Here is an 18,442-nt window from a genome sequence, read left to right as displayed (position 1 = left end):
GGGCACACCTGTGAAGTGAAAACCATTTCAGGGGACTACCTCTTGAAGCTCATCAAGAGAATGCCAAGAGTGTGCAAAGCAGTAATCAAAGCAAAAGGTGGCTACTTTGAAGAACCTAGAATATGACATATTTTCAGTTGTTTCACACTTGTTTGTTATGTATATAATTCCACATGTGTTAATTCATAGTTTTGATGCCTTCAGTGTGAATCTACAATTTTCATAGTCATGAAAATAAATAAAACTCTTTGAATGAGAAGGTGTGTCCAAACTTTTGGTCTGTACTCTAGGACCCTTGGAAAAAAGACACAGGATATGCTTTGACGGCTCTAGATGCGACAGCTCCTCTGCATTAATGGTAGAGATCTCTAGTGCGTCAGACCTGGGTAAGGCCTACCCCTCACAAATCCTTCCCCTCTTTTCTACCTCCCTGTGACCCTTGTTTTCTCCCCCCCCCCCCCACCCTTATTTGTTTGGAGGTCGAATAGTTAGAATTTTTCATTGTCTCTCATTGGAATATTTTTTTCCATCGCTGGTATTGCTGCCTCAATTCAACACACTCACTTCTATGGCATGTGTCTTTGTGTAACTGTACTTAACCGCCTCACTGAATGTATTGTAATACATTACAAGTGGTTGAAAATAAGATTATTAAAAAATAAAAATTTATTGTGTAAAACCAAAATTAAAAAAAATTAAAAAAAGACATATTAGGGATCACCGCATCCGTAACGACCTGCTTTATAAAAATATCAGATAATCTACCCTTTAAGGTAAATGCCGTAAAAATAAATAAATGAAAACTGTGCCAGAATAGACATTTTTTGGTTACCTTGCCTCATAAAAAGCGTAATATTGAGCATTCAAAAATCATATGTACCCTAAAATAGTCCCAATAAAACTGTCCCTTTATCCCATAGTTTTCAAATTGGGGTCACTTTTTGGGAGTTTCTACTGTAAGGGTGCATCAGGGGGGCTTCAAATGGGACATGGTGTCTAAAAACCAGCCCAGCAAAATCTGTTCTCCAAAAACCATATGGCGCTCCTTTTCTTCGGCGCCCTGTCATGTGCCTGTACAGCAGTTTACCACCACATATGGGGAGTTTCTGTAAACTATCAGATTCGTTTTGTAAACTGGGATTACTTTAAAACATAACATTTACTAAATCATTTAAAATAATGGTTTCTGCAAGGTGATGGACAACAACAATATCTCCAATATACCACTTCAAATGCATGAAAAAGGGTGGATCTTACCCCATTCTGTGGGATCCACATTCAATGGAGAAATTTCCTGGTCTTGAATGGTACCAGGAACCGGTGTGCCCCATCGTATGCTAATTTGTTCCTGGGCTGGTGGGAGAACACCATAGTATTTGGGGATGAGTCCACAATGGAATTACAGTGTGTCCAAAAGTGGGCGCGATTCATAGATGACGTTTTCGTCATCTGGAAGGGGAGCAAGGAGACGTTCTCTGCCTGGGTTCAAGAAATGAACCAGAACGAGATAGGCCTCCATTTCACATCAGAATGCGATCCATCTAAACTCCCCTTTCTGGATATTTGCGTCAGTATAAACGGGATGGGCTGCCTGGAGACATCCATCTATCGGAAACCGACCTCCACAAATTCACTCCTGAGATGGGAAAGTAGCCATCCATATCCCCTCAGGAAGGGAATACCGAGAGGGCAATACCTACGTTTAAGGAGGAATTGCTCCAGGCGCTCTGAGTTCATTAAACAGGCTGATGACCTCAAAACCCGCTTCTTAGATCGTGGATACCCAGGAGGTGTACTCACCCCAGCGTACCAAATGGCCCTAAACAAGGACAGGGGGTCTTTATTGGCCCCAAAAATTGATATCCCCAGGACTAGTGGGGCCAGTGAAAACAGGGAAATCCGACTCATTAGCACATACAATGGCTGTTCCTCGGCAATAAGAGATATTATATCAAGACATTGGCATGTGCTCCAGATGGACCCGGACATTTGCAAGGTCATAAAGGGGCACCCCAGCATCACGTACAGACGTGGAAAAAGCATCCGTGATATGATGGTGCGTAGCCACTATACACCAGTGCCTCATAAAAAAAACATGGCTTGAGAGAGGCATCAGTGGTAACTTCAGGTGCGGAGGATGTGTGGCGTGCCCCTTTATGGCCAAGGCAAAGTCATTTAGGAGCAATAACACTGGCAAAATGTATACAGTTAATGATATGATTAACTGTAAAAGCATGGGATTGGTGTACAAAATTACATGTAAATGTGGAAAGCAATATGTGGGGAAGACAGGGAGAGAACTGAGGAGAAGGATAGGAGAACACGTGAGCGACATCAGAAATGGCAGAGATACATCGGTGGCACGACACGTGAACACTGAACATGATGGCAGGCCTGACTGTCTCTCCTTTATGGGGATTGAAAAAATCAAGCCAGGAATAAGAAGGGGCGATTTTGATAGAAGGATCCTTCAATGTGAAGCAAAATGGATCTTCTATTTGAAGACAGTTCACCCTTTTGTCCTAAACGAACAACAAAATTACTGCTGCTTTATATGAATAATCCTTAATCCTAGGAGCGGTTTAGTGTTGTAAAATGGCCAGATCTCCCTCCCACTCACAGTAGCTCATCCATAGTGATGGGCATGTGAGATGTAATGGATGATCTGACCAGAATACTGAAGATCTACTGGGATAGAGTGGAAACATCATCGCTCATAATAAAAATGTGAGATGTGATGGCCGATTCGGTATAAATATGGATCCACTTGCTCCCCTTCCGGATGGATTTCTGATATCGTATGTCCCCCAGGCCTATTTGGTAATGGCTGTGATGAGTGGGAGATCGAGTTTGGCAATCCTGCCTAATAAATCCGGCATGCGATTGTGCATATAGAAAAAAGCAGGCAAATTATCATATGCCTGGGAACTGGCCGTGCGTTTGGAGGTTGCTATGTTACCAGCGACGCCTAGATGCAGGTCTTTACCTCACTTCCGGTCAACCCGACCCATGTGATTACAACTTCCGGTCCGGTGGAACGCATGCGAGCGGCGTGCGTTCCATTTGCAGCAACATGCACCACAATGGATACGGACAGGTGAGGTAGGTAATTAGGGGGGGCGTACATTAACCGGAAGGTGAGGTATATAAGGATGAGGATAACAACTGTTGAGTGCTCACCCAAATCATTGCTGTTTGTGGTGAGACACTGGCTGTCATGGGACACTTCTCATTGTACAGCATGGATAGGAACAACTGAATATCCTGAGTGAAGACACGAGGCCAAAACCACCTTGATCTTTAGTAAGTAACCTGAGCCTGCTGATAACTATCTCATATGCGGTACTCAGTAATATATGTGACCTGTATTTAGTGTATGTTTGTGATTTTTATTTCCAGCTGCCCTTGAATACATGTGTGAAGTCCCCTGATGATGTCTCAAAAGAAAGACAGAAACATGGCATGTAGGGCTTTGTAATTAGGGCCATATAGAACACTAGACCCATACTGAGGGAAAGGTTCGGTGTGGGGTCGCCCCTGTCGGGGCGGGTGCTCCATGTGTGATAGGTAGGCGCTGCTTGTAGCCCCTGACCCCTAACGAGGCAGGAAAGGCAGAATAGGGCCTACTAGGAGTTATCTGCAGTGCCAATACCGACGCAAGCACCCTGGTCACACCGGTTCCTGGTACTATTCAAGGCCAGGGAATTTCTCCATTGAATGTGGATCCCACAGAATGGGGTAAGATCCACCCTTTTTCATGCATTTGAAGTGGTATATTGGAGATATTGTTGTTGTCCATCACCTTGCAGAAACCATTATTTTAAATGATTTAGTAAATGTTATGTTTTAAAGTAATCCCAGTTTACAAAACGAATCTGATAATTATTTGGGTGTAATCAGATATCGCCACAGATTAATCCAGTGTGGTGATATAATTAATTTTATTTTTGAGTTTCTGTAAACTGCAGAATCAGGGTAATAGATATTGAGTTTTGTTTGGCTGTTAACCCTTGCTGTGTTACAGGAAGAAATGGATTAACATTGAAAATCTGTCAGAAGACTCTTTGAAGTTGAAACATCGCTATGTATTGATGTCTGTTGGTGATTAAAACCACTAGGCTATAACTGGAAGAGTGTGGCTGATCTTTTGGATTTACTGTCGCTGGGATTGCGAGCCAGGATCTGATGCTGCTTGCACCAGGTACTCCTGAAGGAGGTTTCTGATACACTTCTACACTTAGTCGGCTTTACTTATGTGGATTCAGAGTGCTGCTCATCTGTGAATTGTTCTCCTACCCTGACGATAGGTCATCAATATGGCATGATACCCCCTTTAAGGAAACCCATCTCTCAGTTCAATAAACTTTATTTATACCATTATGTTTCAGAACCCTTAAAAAAAAAGTCATACTTACATATTCTTTAAGACTGAGCCATTTGCCCAAATCCACGACTTTCCATCACTTTCCCTTTTTAGACCAATCCAATGGTCAGAAGGCCCTTTGTATCGGATTATGAAATCCTGGAGATAAAACCAAATAAAACCGCCATCAACCATAGACGTCTCTCAATTCAGAGGAGTTTAAAAAAAAACTACAATTTGTGCTAAAATGGCTTTCACAATATACATTTGTGGACATATAAACTGGATACCACGGAACTGTGTGATGGGTCAGAGACCAATTTATGGAACCACCACTGATCTAGCGATGGTAATGTTGATACTCAGGGGTAACCATGATCAGCAGAGTGAGCTTATGGTCGGGGGACCCCCACTAGTCTGACATTTATAGCATATTCAACTGGTATTAAAATACCACTAAATACAGCCATAAAACAGCATAATAAAAAAGGGACATGGGGTGAAACAAAATAATATAAGTAAAAATCTAGTCCCAAATTACCCACACAGAATGTACACATTTCACACATTCCAAAATTCTGTGATGAACAAGGTCTCAAAATATAGATAGATATTCTCCTATTTTGTCATTAAAAAGGTGCACGTTTTTGACTTTTGGGGTTTTTTACACTGCTCACCCAACCCCATTTTTTTGTAAGCGGAAAGAGCCTGGTAGAGGGGATGTGGCCTCTCATGGTCTAAATTATTTACTATCATTTGGTTTAATTAGCTGGTGCCACAAGATGCCCAAACCTCTTAGAAAATTTGGTGCACCTTACTCCAATTTTTTTATGACAGCATATGAAACTGCAGTCTTAAAGAGGTCCTGTCCCCTTCTCCTGACATGTCTGTTTTAGGAACTACTTGCATTCCCAATGTAATGACAACTCTTGAGCATCTGTTCTTATGCCTATTTTGAGCCATCCCTCTATTATTCCTGCTAGACGTTATGAGTGAATTGCTAGCAGTTTGCAGTCAAGTTCCAGATGGATCTTACCAGTTGGGGGTGTGTCCTGCACAGTCCGACACTGAATCATTTCAGATGGTGCAGGGACACCCCCCCAATTGGTAACACCCAGATTAACCTTCACTGTGCAGTGGCAGTTCTCAGGTACTATTGAAGCAAATGGCCCAAGACCATAATAACCCTGTTTCTGGCCCATCATTTAAAACGTAACTTTTATTTCTTATTATAATTAAAGAAAATTATAATCCCCAAAATAAAAGAAAATATTAAAATCACACCCTGGTCAAACAGTTTTTCAGATATACAAACGGAAAATGCCTATGTATTTCGCCATAGTGATCTGCACCTACAGGCAGGTTGTGCGGGCTCAACCCCACAGTTTTTCAGATATCAATATAATAATGATAATATATCTAGAGATATTCAGTACCTTTACATTCAGGCACTGCATTACTACAGAGGTATGGCTATCATTTCCAGCAAATGGTTTAGCTGATTAATAGGCTGTCACTTCTACAAGTGTACAACACTGAGTTTTAGATGCTCAGGACTCTCACCTCTTGCAGTGCTATCTGATCTTTATAAAGCTGTCACTTAATTTAGTGCGCAGCACTTTATTATGTGAGCTCAGATGTTTGCTATTTGCTCTGTTACCCCTGAGGACGCTGGTTATCCAGCGAAACATATCGGGGGAGCAAAAGGGTTTAGTTTTTTTTTTAAATTCCACCAGTGTCCGTCTTTAAGGCTACTTTCACACCTGCGTTAGGTGCGGATCCGTCTGGTATCTGCACAGACGGAACCGCACCTATAATGCAAACGCTTGTATCCGTTCAGTACGGATCTGTCTGCATACACTTAGTCAAAAAAAGTCTAAGTCTAAGTGTAAGTCAAAACGGATCAGTCCTGACTTTACATTGAAAGTCAATGGGGGACGGATCCGTTTACAATTGCACCAATATTGTGTCAACGTAAACGGATCCGTCCCCATTGACTTACATTGTAAGTCAGCACAAATCCGTTTGGCTCTGCATCGCCAGGCGGACACCAAAACGCTGCAACCAGCGTTTTGGTGTCCGCTCCAGAGCGGAATGGAGGCGGAACGGAGCCAAACTGATGCATTCTGAACGGATCCTTATCCATTCAGAATGCATTGGGGCTGAACTAATCAGTTTGGGGCCGCTTGTGAGAGCCTTGAAACAGATCTCACAAGCGGACCCAGAAACGCCAGTGTGAAAGTAGCCTAAACCGTTCCGTACTGTATTCCAAAAAAAAAGGGCAACAGTCCCTAAATGTATTTGTTCTCTAGAGACATATCCAAGTACATATAGCACAATGGTTAGATATACAGGAGGTCAGCAACTACTGAGGGTTATAGTCCCTAATAGTGCATATGGCGAAGTGTTGTATGCTTTAGACCTGAGCATATACACTCACCTAAAGAATTATTAGGAACACCTGTTCTATTTCTCATTAATGTAATTATCTAGTCAACCAATCACATGGCAGTTGCTTCAATTCATTTAGGGGGGTGCTCCTGGTCAAGACAATCTCCTGAACTCCAAACTGAATGTCAGAATGGGAAAGAAAGGTGATTTAAGCAATTTTGAGCGTGGCATGGTTGTTGGTGCCAGACGGGCCGGTCTGAGTATTTCACAATCTGCTCAGTTACTGGGATTTTCACGCACAACCATTTCTAGGGTTTACAAAGAATGGTGTGAAAAGGGAAAAACATCCAGTATGCGGCAGTCCTGTGGGCAAAAATGCCTTGTGGATGCTAGAGGTCAGAGGAGAATGGGCCGACTGATTCAAGCTGATAGAAGAGCAACGTTGACTGAAATAACCACTCGTTACAACCGAGGTATGCAGCAAAGCATTTGTGAAGCCACAACACGCACAACCTTGAGGCGGATGGGCTACAACAGCAGAAGACCCCACCGGGTACCACTCATCTCCACTACAAATAGGAAAAAGAGGCTACAATTTGCACGAGCTCACCAAAATTGGAATGTTGAAGACTGGAAAAATGTTGCCTGGTCTGATGAGTCTCGATTTCTGTTGAGACATTTAAGTCCGAATTTGGCGTAAACAGAATGAGAACATGTCTCCATCCTCTGATGGCTACTTCCAGCAGGATAATGCACCATGTCACAAAGCTCAAATCATTTCAAATTAATTTCTTGAACATGACAATGAGTTCACTGTACTAAAATGGCCCCACAGTCACTAGATCTCAACCCAATAGAGCATCTTTGGGATGTGGTGGAACGGGAGCTTCGTGCCCTGGATGTGCATCCCTCAAATCTCCATCCACTGCAAGATGCTATCCTATCAATATGGGCCAACATTTCTAAAGAATGCTATCAGCACCTTGTTGAATCAATGCCACGTAGAATTAAGGCAGTTCTGAAGGCAAAAGGGTGTCCAACACTGTATTAGTATGGGGGCACTAATAATTCTTTAGGCGAGTGTATAATACGCGCTGTATATAAAACAAGTGACAGCTCATAAACACTACGTAGCAGTGCATTAGGTGAAAGACCTGAGCATATATAATACAGTGTTATACAGGGATTTAAGTGACAATCTGCAAATTTTAAGTAGTATGGTATTAGGTGAGAGACTTTTGTGTATTTAACTCCCGCACCACCTCCTCGTCTCATTCCCTCTCTGTTGGTGTCCCGCAAGGCTCTGTCCTAGGACCCCTGCTCTTCTCTATCTACACTTTTGGCCTGGGACAGCTCATAGTCCCATGGCTTTCAGTATCACTCTTATGCTGACGACACACAAATCTACCTCTCTGGTCCAGACATCACCACCTTACTATCCAGAATCCCACAATGTCTATCTTCTATATCATCCTTCTTCGCCTTTCGCTTTCTAAAACTTAACATGGATAAAACAGAATTCATCATCTTTTCCCCATCTTCCTCAACCCCCCCAACAGACCTATCTATCACGATCTGCGCACTCTCCCCAGTCAACCAAGTCCGCTGCCTTGGAGTGACCTTGGATTCTGCCCTCTCCTTCAGACCGCACGTCCAAGCCCTTTCCACCACCTGCCGCCTCCAACTCAAAAACATCTCCCGCATCCGCGCTTTCCTTAACTTTGAATTTTCAAAAATGCTTGTACACGCCCTCATCATCTCCCGCCTAGACTACTGTAACACACTCCTCTGTGGCCTTCCATCTAGCACCCCTCCAATCTATCCTCAACTCTGCTGCCCGACTAATCCACCTCTCACCCTATTACTCCTCTGCCTCTCTTCACTGGATCACCATTGCCCAGCGAATTCACTTCAAAGTGCTAACAAATACATACAAGGCCGTCCATGACCTGTCCCCTCCCTACATCTCTGAGCTACTTTCGAGACATCCCCACACGCACTCTCCGATCCTCACAAGACCTCCTTCTCTCCTCTTATCACTTCTTCCCACAATCGCCTCCAAGATTTCTCCCGCGCATCCCCCACACTCTGGAACTCACTACCCCAACATATCAGACTCTCACGTACAGTGGAATCCTTCAAAAGAAACCTGAAAACCCACCTCTTCGGACAAGCCTACAACCAGTGACCCTGCTGCCTCTATACCGCCATGACCAGATTCACCCTTCCCTACTGTGTCCTTCTCCCATACCATGTAGATTGTAAGCCCTCACGGGCAGGGCCCTCTCTCCTTCTGTACCAGTCTGTAACTAGTCTTGTTTATGATTAGTGCAATTGTCTGTATTATGTATGTGCACCCCCTATCATATGTACAGCGCTGTGGAATGAATGGTGCTTTAATAATAAATAATAATAATAGCTGTACACTGAATTAAGTGATTAGCCTACAAACAACAAATAGTACTGCACTGAGTGAGAGACCTGAGCATATATCGCTGTATACTGTTACAAACACTGTTACAAACACTAAAAGGCACGGAACTGGTGAGAAACCTGTATATATACAATAAAGTACCATATTTTGAACTACACTATATATAATATAGAGCTGTGCACGGAATTAAGTGACAGCCTCAATAGTTATGCATCAGGTGGGAGACTTGAGCATATCAAATACAGAACCTTTCACCGGATTAAGTGATAAACCCCAAACTCGCACGGTACAGGTGAGACATCGGAGCTCACATAATAAATGAAGTGACAGCTTATAAACAGCAGATGGCACTGCAGCAGGTGAGAGCTCTGAGCATAGAGAGCACAGTGTTGGACACTTGTATAAGAGACAGCAGGGGTGCACCACCAATGAGGCAGCACCAGAGAGGGGCAGCCGAAGGGCCATGGGCTGGAGGGAAGGGGTTAGGTTAAGAAATTGGCATTGGGGGGGAGGCGCGGTTTCAGTTTTCGCCTCAGGCAGCAGAAAGGCTAGGTGCACCCCGGAGTGACAGCCAATTAACCAGCCAAACCATTTGCTGGAAATGATAGCCATACCTCTGTAGTAATCCAGTGCCTGAATGTAAAGGTGCTGAAAATCTCTAGAGATATTATCATTATTATATTGATATCTGAAAAACTGTTTGACCAGGGTGTGATTTTAATATTTTCTTTATTTTGGGGATTATCATTTTCTTTAATTATAATAAGAAATAAAAATTACATTTTAAATGATAGGCCAGAAACAGGGTTATTATGGTCTTGGGCCATTTGCTTGAATATTATTTGAATTATACCTGGACCGCCCATTGGGTACATGAATTAGTTCTCAGGTGCTGCACCTCAGCTCCCATTTACTAGAATAGCAGATCAATGGATAGGTCACCCGTGTTAGTCCTGGAAGACCCCTTTAATAAATAAACAATACAGAGTCAAATGTTAAACACCTGGCTACCTAGAGCCGCCACTAGAGGGAACTCAGGAGCAATGGATGCTCAGGTTAAGTGGTTAATGTAGAGCAGGATGGTGGTGCCGCTCCTTGTACATTCTGGAGTCTAGGAACCAGCCCTACATCCTATAGGTACCTACCAGTTCAGGTCTTAAGTCTATAATGGCAAGAGTAGCATTCCTGGAGACACAGAACTCCTGGCTCTTCTCCCACTCGGTAATATTTGTGGAGAAATAATAACATTTTTTCTTGTACCAGATCCAGCCGTCGTCACAGGGGTCAGAGGGGGTGGTCACAGGGGCCGGACATTCACCTGTAACGGGACATCACGTGTGACATGTATGAGATTAGTGCGCAGAATTTTTAATTACTGGGAAGGTAGAGAACATCCTGGAAGACATCCTAAGAATTCTCTAAGCAGTTTTCTAGGCTCCGCTCTTCCATCTTGTGAAACTGACGGACTGTCAGATGCCGGGATAAAGGACTTTCACTTAACGTATAAAATGTCCTCATGCTCCCGGCATTCTTATTAATACAGGCTTCTATAAAATGACAATTTTTGATTATTATCTCAGTCACACTGATATATTTACCGCTCCTTGTATTAGACTGACATCATGCACAGTCGGGGGATAATTGGGCGCCACCCAGGACGGCAGAGGAGGGAGATGAGTCACATGATCCCGGCAATCAGTCTTAATGCCCCATGGGTGGGGGTAACATTATGTGATGACTTCATCCTAAATGAGGACATGAAATACTGGACACTGACCTGTGCCACCAAGGACGAGCGGTAGAACAATGGTTAATACGATAATAACCAGTAGAATCAGGAGGAGCCAAAGGGGAACGGTCACACTTCTTCCTGGAAAATAAAATGTGCACTGAAATGAAACAGAAGGTCACTTATACACCCCCCCCCCCCTCCCCATTTAGATTATGTTTTTAGTTTCAAGTTTTCTGCTCATTGCAGGGCCGTTTTTATCCATTCACATAGCCGTATGAGGGATTTTTTTCTGCAGGACAAGTTGTTCTTTCTAATGGCACCATTTACTATTGCAAAAGATGTAGTCGGAAGCTGGAAAAAAAACATTCCAAATGGGCTGGAATTTGAAAAACAAAAACACAAAAAATAAAAATCCCCACAATTCTGCCACAGCTTTAGGGGGTTTCGTGTTTTTTCAGCATACCCTATGCAGCACAACTACCTGTTCCCTTCATTCTACGGGTCAGTACGATTACAACAATAACAGTTTTTCTTGTGTTTTAATACTTTGGAAAAAGGTCTGAGCATTCAGGAGTCCCGAGGCTGCCATAGCAGGCAAATGGCATCCTCAATGTCAATGCGGGGGAGCTGTTCGGCCTTCTCTTTCACTCTGTGGTGCTGGTCCGAACCTCCTTCCACTGCTTGTTTACTAACTACTGCGGGGATGTGCTGCTATACTGAATATGACCACTGCAGCCAATCACTGTCCTCAGTGGTCTAAGGCTACTTTCACACCTGTGTTTTTGCCTGATGCGGCAGGGATCAGCAAACACGCTTCTGTTACTGATAATACAACCATCTATTGAACGGATCCGGTTGTATTATCTTTAACATAGCAATGACGTCATAAACTCCATTGAAAGTCAATGGGGGACGGATCAGTTTTCTATTGTCTCCGGGAAACGCATCCGGCACCATTGACTTGCATTGTGGGTCATGCCGGTTTTGGTCCACATCTCACGATGGAAAGAAAACTGCAGTTTGCTCTCCATTATGGGAACACAGCCAAATGGCACGGAATGCATTCTGGAGCTCTCTGTTCTCTTCTGTTCAGTTACGTTTTGTCCCCATTGACAATAAACGGAAACATTTTTCTGCGGTATTGAGATCCTCTGCCCGAAGCGTGAAAATAGCCTAACGCAGTGAACAGTGACTGGCTGCAGCAGTGACGTGCACAGATGTGGAGGTGTGAAAGATTTAAAGAAATGAATATCTACAGGGAGTGCAGAATTATTAGGCAAGTTGTATTTTTGAGGATTAATTTTATTATTGAACAACAACCATGTTCTCAATGAACCCAAAAAACTCATTAATATCAAAGCTGAATATTTTTGGAAGTAGTTTTTAGTTTGTTTTTAGTTTTAGCTATTTTAGGGGGATATCTGTGTGTGCAGGTGACTATTACTGTGCATAATTATTAGGCAACTTAACAAAAAACAAATATATACCCATTTCAATTATTTATTTTTACCAGTGAAACCAATATAACATCTCAACATTCACAAATATACATTTCTGACATTCAAAAACAAAAACAAATCAGTGACCAATATAGCCACCTTTCTTTGCAAGGACACTCAAAAGCCTGCCATCCATGGATTCTGTCAGTGTTTTGATCTGTTCACCATCAACATTGCATGCAGCAGCAACCACAGCCTCCCAGACACTGTTCAGAGAGGTGTACTGTTTTCCCTCCTTGTAAATCTCACATTTGATGATGGACCACAGGTTCTCAATGGGGTTCAGATCAGGTGAACAAGGAGGCCATGTCATTAGATTTTCTTCTTTTATACCCTTTCTTGCCAGCCACGCTGTGGAGTACTTGGACGCGTGTGATGGAGCATTGTCCTGCATGAAAATCATGTTTTTCTTGAAGGATGCAGACTTCTTCCTGTACCACTGCTTGAAGAAGGTGTCTTCCAGAAACTGGCAGTAGGACTGGGAGTTGAGCTTGACTCCATCCTCAACCCGAAAAGGCCCCACAAGCTCATCTTTGATGATACCAGCCCAAACCAGTACTCCACCTCCACCTTGCTGGCGTCTGAGTCGGACTGGAGCTCTCTGCCCTTTACCAATCCAGCCACGGGCCCATCCATCTGGCCCATCAAGACTCACTCTCATTTCATCGGTCCATAAAACCTTAGAAAAATCAGTCTTGAGATATTTCTTGGCCCAGTCTTGACGTTTCAGCTTGTGTGTCTTGTTCAGTGGTGGTCGTCTTTCAGCCTTTCTTACCTTGGCCATGTCTCTGAGTATTGCACACCTTGTGCTTTTGGGCACTCCAGTGATGTTGCAGCTCTGAAATATGGCCAAACTGGTGGCAAGTGGCATCTTGGCAGCTGCACGCTTGACTTTTCTCAGTTCATGGGCAGTTATTTTGCGCCTTGGTTTTTCCACACGCTTCTTGCGACCCTGTTGACTATTTTGAATGAAACGCTTGATTGTTCGATGATCACGCTTCAGAAGCTTTGCAATTTTAAGAGTGCTGCATCCCTCTGCAAGATATCTCACTATTTTTGACTTTTCTGAGCCTGTCAAGTCCTTCTTTTGACCCATTTTGCCAAAGGAAAGGAAGTTGCCTAATAATTATGCACACCTGATATAGGGTGTTGATGTCATTAGACCACACCCCTTCTCATTACAGAGATGCACATCACCTAATATGCTTAATTGGTAGTAGGCTTTCGAGCCTATACAGCTTGGAGTAAGACAACATGCATAAAGAGGATGATGTGGTCAAAATACTCATTTGCCTAATAATTCTGCACTCCCTGTAGAACTGAAGCACATGAATATTCTTTGTAAAGGGGTTGTGCCAGGTTTATAAGTTATCCCCTATCCACAGGGGCTAATTAGCTGATCAGCGGTCGGACCCCCACCCATCACGAGAACGGGGGTCCCGTTCCGATGAAGTGGCAGACCAGAGATAGCGGAGTACAGCGCTGACCTATCGAGAATGAATGGAGCGGCAGTGCACGTGCACCGATCACCTTCTTATCACATATCCTGTGGATAGGGAATAACTTATAAACTTGGCACAACCCCTTGAAGTCTGCCTGGCGACCACCTGGGACTTTCCTCATTGTACAAATATAAAGCCGATTCACAAACAAAACTGAAGTTCAGAACTTTATTGCTCTTGTTTTAGGAGGGGGTTCCTATCGGTCTGTGACACCACGCAGTGTCCGCAGGGAAAGGCCATCATTTATAAAAACCTAGAAAACCTGAATTATCCATTAAATGGGGTTGGGGGGGGGGGGGGTGTCGTCCCAGAAAACCACATGATAGGGGATGAGTGATCAGCGGGGGTCAAACCATGAAATTGGGGCTGTGGGACTTTGGGAGATGTCTGGCTAATCCATAGAGAAAAAATGGAGTGGCACAGGACCTGTGATCAGTGGGGGTCCCAGTGTTCAGACCCCCAGATCAGATCATTACCCCCTATTCTGTGGATAAGAAATTAATGTGTTTTGTGGAACAACCCATTAAATGCAAAATAAGATGACATCACAATGTGAGAAGTGACATTTACCAAAACGCTGTAAGAAGGACTTTCCTGGGGTCTCACATTTTTCACCTCCTTTCAATGGAAATCTGTTTTCTGCCACGACCTGAAATATATGATACAAACTATATGAAAGATACAAATCCCATGTATAAAGCAGGTACAGTTGCAAGAGAAAGTATGTGAACCCTTTGGAATGATATGGATTTCTGCACAAATTGGTCATAAAATGTGATCTGATCTTCATCTAAGTCACAACAATAGACAATCACAGTCGGCTTAAACTAAAAACACACAAAGAATTAAATGTTACCATGTTTTTATTGAACACACCATGTAAACATTCACAGTGCAGGTGGAAAAAGTATGTGAACCCTTGGATTTAATAACTGGTTGAACCTCTTTTGGCAGCAATAACTTCAACCAAACATTTCCTGTAGTTGCAGATCAGACGTGCACAACGGTCAGGAGTAATTCTTGACCATTCCTCTTTACAGAACTGTTTCAGTTCAGCAATATTCTTGGGATGTCTGGTGTGAATCGCTTTCTTGAGGTCATGCCACAGCATCTCAATCGGGTTGAGGTCAGGACTCTGACTGGGCCACTCCAGAAGGTGTATTTTCTTCTGTTTAAGCCATTCTGTTGTTGATTTACTTCTATGCTTTGGGTCGTTGTCCTGTTGCAACACCCATCTTCTGTTGAGCTTCAGCTGGTGGACAGATGGCCTTAAGTTCTCCTGCAAAATGTCTTGATGAACTTGGGAATTAATTTTTCCTTAGATGATAGCAATCCGTCCAGGCCCTGACGCAGAAAAGCAGCCCCAAACCATGATGCCCCCACCACCATACTTCACAGTTGGAATGAGTTTGATGTTGGTGTGCTGTGCCTCTTTTTCTCCACACATAGTGTTTCTTCCTAACAACTCGACTTTTGTTTCATCTGTCCACAGAATATTTTGCCAGTTCTGCTGTGGAACATCCAGGTGCTCTTGTGCAAACTGTAAACGTGCAGCAATGTTTTTTTGGACAGCAGTGGCTTCCTCTGTGGTATCCTCCCATGAAATCCATTCTTCTTTAGTGTTTTACGTATCGTAGATTCACTAACAGGGATGTTAGCATATGCCAGAGACTTTTGTAAGTCTTTAGCTGACACTCTAGGATTCTTCTTCCCCTCATTGAGCAGTCTGCGCTGTGCTCTTGCAGTCATCTTTACAGGACGGCCACTCCTAGGGAGAGTAGCAGCAGTGCTGAACTTTCTCCATTTATAGACAATTTGTCTTACCGTGGACTGATGAACAGCAAGGCTTTTGGAGATACTTTTATAACCCTTTCCAGCTTTATGAAAGTCAACAATTCTTAATCGTAGGTCTTCTAAGAGCTCTTTTGTGCGAGGCATCATTCACATTAGGCAATGCTTCTTGTGAAAAGCAAACCCAGAACTAGTGTGTGGGTTTTTTTTTAGGGCAGGGCAGCTGTAACCAACACCTCCAATCTCATCTCATTGATTGGGCTCCAGTTGGCTGACACCTCACTCCAATTAGCTCTTGAGATGTCATTAGTCTAGGGGTTCACATACTTTTTCCACCTGCACTGTGAATGTTTACATGGTGTGTTCAATAAAAACATGGTAACATTTAATTCTGTGTGTTATTAGTTTAAGCAGACTGTGATTGTCTATTGTTGTGACTTGGATGAAGATCAGATCACATTTTATGACCAATTTGTGCAGAAATCCATATCATTCCAAAGGGTTCACATACTTTTTCTTGCAACTGTATATGGCATCATGGAAATACACACAATGGGATAGCAGAGCGACTGCAGAACAGCTGATCAGTAGAGGTTTGGGGTGCCAGACACCCGCTGATCAGATATTACTGGCTTGTCCTGAGGAAAGGCCATCACTTGTAAAGAAGTGGACAGTCCCTTTAAGTTCAAAAACAGTAGTTGCTTCCCCGACTGCTATAACGGTCTTGATTATTTTTTGCAAACATGGAAGTCGCCCTGTCACCCCATTCATCTCTATGGCTGCCCTCATACACTGCGATCCTTGGCTAGAACAAAAAATCCTTTTACAGGGAATGTACATGTTGGTAGATTAGACATTTCTGGGACTGTTCCACAGAGTTTGCAAGAATCCGCATGTGTAACCCAAACAGCCCTTTTCTTACGAAGGGTACAGGTTTTCAGTTTCAGAAACGTATGTAACAAATCTGCCACGTGTGAATATACTCGGAGGAATTATGGGACTTAAAGGGGTTGCTCCCATAAAGAACATTTGTAAGCTGCCCACAAGATAGGTGACCTGATGTGTGAATGGAGAGGGGATGCCCACGTGTGACCGTGGCACCATTCACTTCTATGGGACTGACTGCAGAGTGCTGCACCTGGCAGTCCCATAAAGAGTGAATGGAGCGATGGTCACGCACCTGCACTACTGCTCTGTTCACACAAGAGACCCGACTACAGCCAAAATACTCTGCACCCTGTAGACTAAAACGAGCCCCACAACAAGGGAGCGGGAAAACATCATGCGAGCCGCCTGGTGAGGGTTATGCCTAATGAGACTCACGCAGGTACCGACATGTGGATGATGGCAGCACCCGGAAGATTTGTCTCCCAGACGCTGGAACTTGGTTCTTAATGGGTTAAAGGAATTCTATCACCTAGATTTTGCATATAGGGTCTGCCAGGTCTCCTAGACCATGTCCACAATACACCTTGCAGAACACGAAATCTTCATGTGCAGATTCAGCTCCTGCACCGGGAGATTCTCCAGAACCAGTCCATGGAGCCCTGCTGGCGGCTCCTGGATTCGAAGCAGTGATCTTTCACTAGGGAATCAACTGAATAATATACTGAGCGAGTAGGAAAAGTAAGAGCAGGTTGTTCCACCTCTGGGAGCAAAACAGTAACGATGCAGTTACATGACAAGAATCTGCAGAACTGATCATATGCTAAACAGCTGCAAGTCCAGTGTATGTATGAGATAGCCGAGAGGATTGTCTATACAATGATGGGAGTCTCACGTTCAAAGCTGTACTGAATGGTGAGTTATGGAGCCTGAAAGTCAAAACAATGTTAACCTTTTGCTCGTCAGTGTATCTCGTCAGTGTCATAGAGCTGTACAGTATGGCTGCGCACATACGTTACTGCCGCTCCATTTAAGCAGGGGAGCACAGGCACCCACTCTCGGGACTAGCAGAGGCCCCAGCAGGGTGACGCTAGGGAGGCTCGTCCCCGCCTGCCATTGGCTGCTGCCCCCCCTTCCCCGACACCGGATGTTTTCATCTACACACGGAGAGAAGCAGGAGCGGCAGTGCAGGGACCAGGAGCGGGGTAAGTATATTACCGGTGAGGGGCCCAGCACATAGGGGGGCTGTTTGAGAACTTGGATGACCCCTTTAAGGTGCATTCATGCGACAGTATGGATTTTGCGGTTCTCAAAACATAGATCCACAAAATACGTAAGACGTCCCCATTTTTAACACAGACCAATTGCGTTCTTGTTCCGCAGTTGTGGCCACGAATAGGACATGTTCTATCATTTGTGGAACGGACATATGGATGTGGACAGGTCACAGAAGACGTCCGTCTGGGATTATGTCCAAATGGAGCGTAACGCAGCACACGGATCTTTTCGCAGTTACTTAGGATTTTACCGTACGCTTTGCAATGCATCCATGATGGAAATCCGCAGCATAAATTGAAAGGCCTGGAAAATTTTCATAACATGTAAATAAAAATTGCACAGGATGTCCGCCAATTCATTGTGGATTTTTAGCCTGCACTAAAATGTGGATCGTACACACCCGGTGACTACTGCATGGTCCTCACAATAGCTGTTGCTAGGCAACAACTGCCCACAAACATGGGTGCCGATATGTGGAAACCAACTGGGGTGCGAATACAACGCCTTCTAGATTTGAAGTGCGGCATGGGGCTCTGTACATATGTACATGGGCTGCTGTGGAGGTCC

The 18,442-nt window shown here is 43.8% G+C and overlaps 1 protein-coding gene across 1 annotated transcript in view; it reads right to left on the bottom strand.

Moving 5' to 3' along the window:
* LOC121005470 (C-type lectin domain family 2 member D-like) overlaps positions 1–18,148 on the bottom strand; it is a 173,806-nt gene extending 155,658 nt beyond the window's left edge. The window contains exons 1-5 of the mRNA XM_040438239.1: positions 18,126–18,148; positions 14,492–14,589; positions 10,966–11,058; positions 10,334–10,506; positions 4,416–4,522 (exon numbers count right to left, since the gene is read on the bottom strand). Of these exons, the coding sequence (XP_040294173.1) occupies positions 4,416–4,522; positions 10,334–10,506; positions 10,966–11,058; positions 14,492–14,589; positions 18,126–18,148 (494 nt within the window). The remainder of the gene's footprint in view (positions 1–4,415; positions 4,523–10,333; positions 10,507–10,965; positions 11,059–14,491; positions 14,590–18,125) is intronic.
* Positions 18,149–18,442: the final 294 nt, after the last annotated feature.

Source organism: Bufo bufo, chromosome 6 (genome assembly GCF_905171765.1).
Source record: "Bufo bufo chromosome 6, aBufBuf1.1, whole genome shotgun sequence".
Classification (NCBI taxonomy): Eukaryota; Metazoa; Chordata; class Amphibia; order Anura; family Bufonidae; genus Bufo; species Bufo bufo.
Note: the sequence above shows the minus strand (reverse complement) of the source record. Positions and strands in the feature narration are given on the sequence as shown.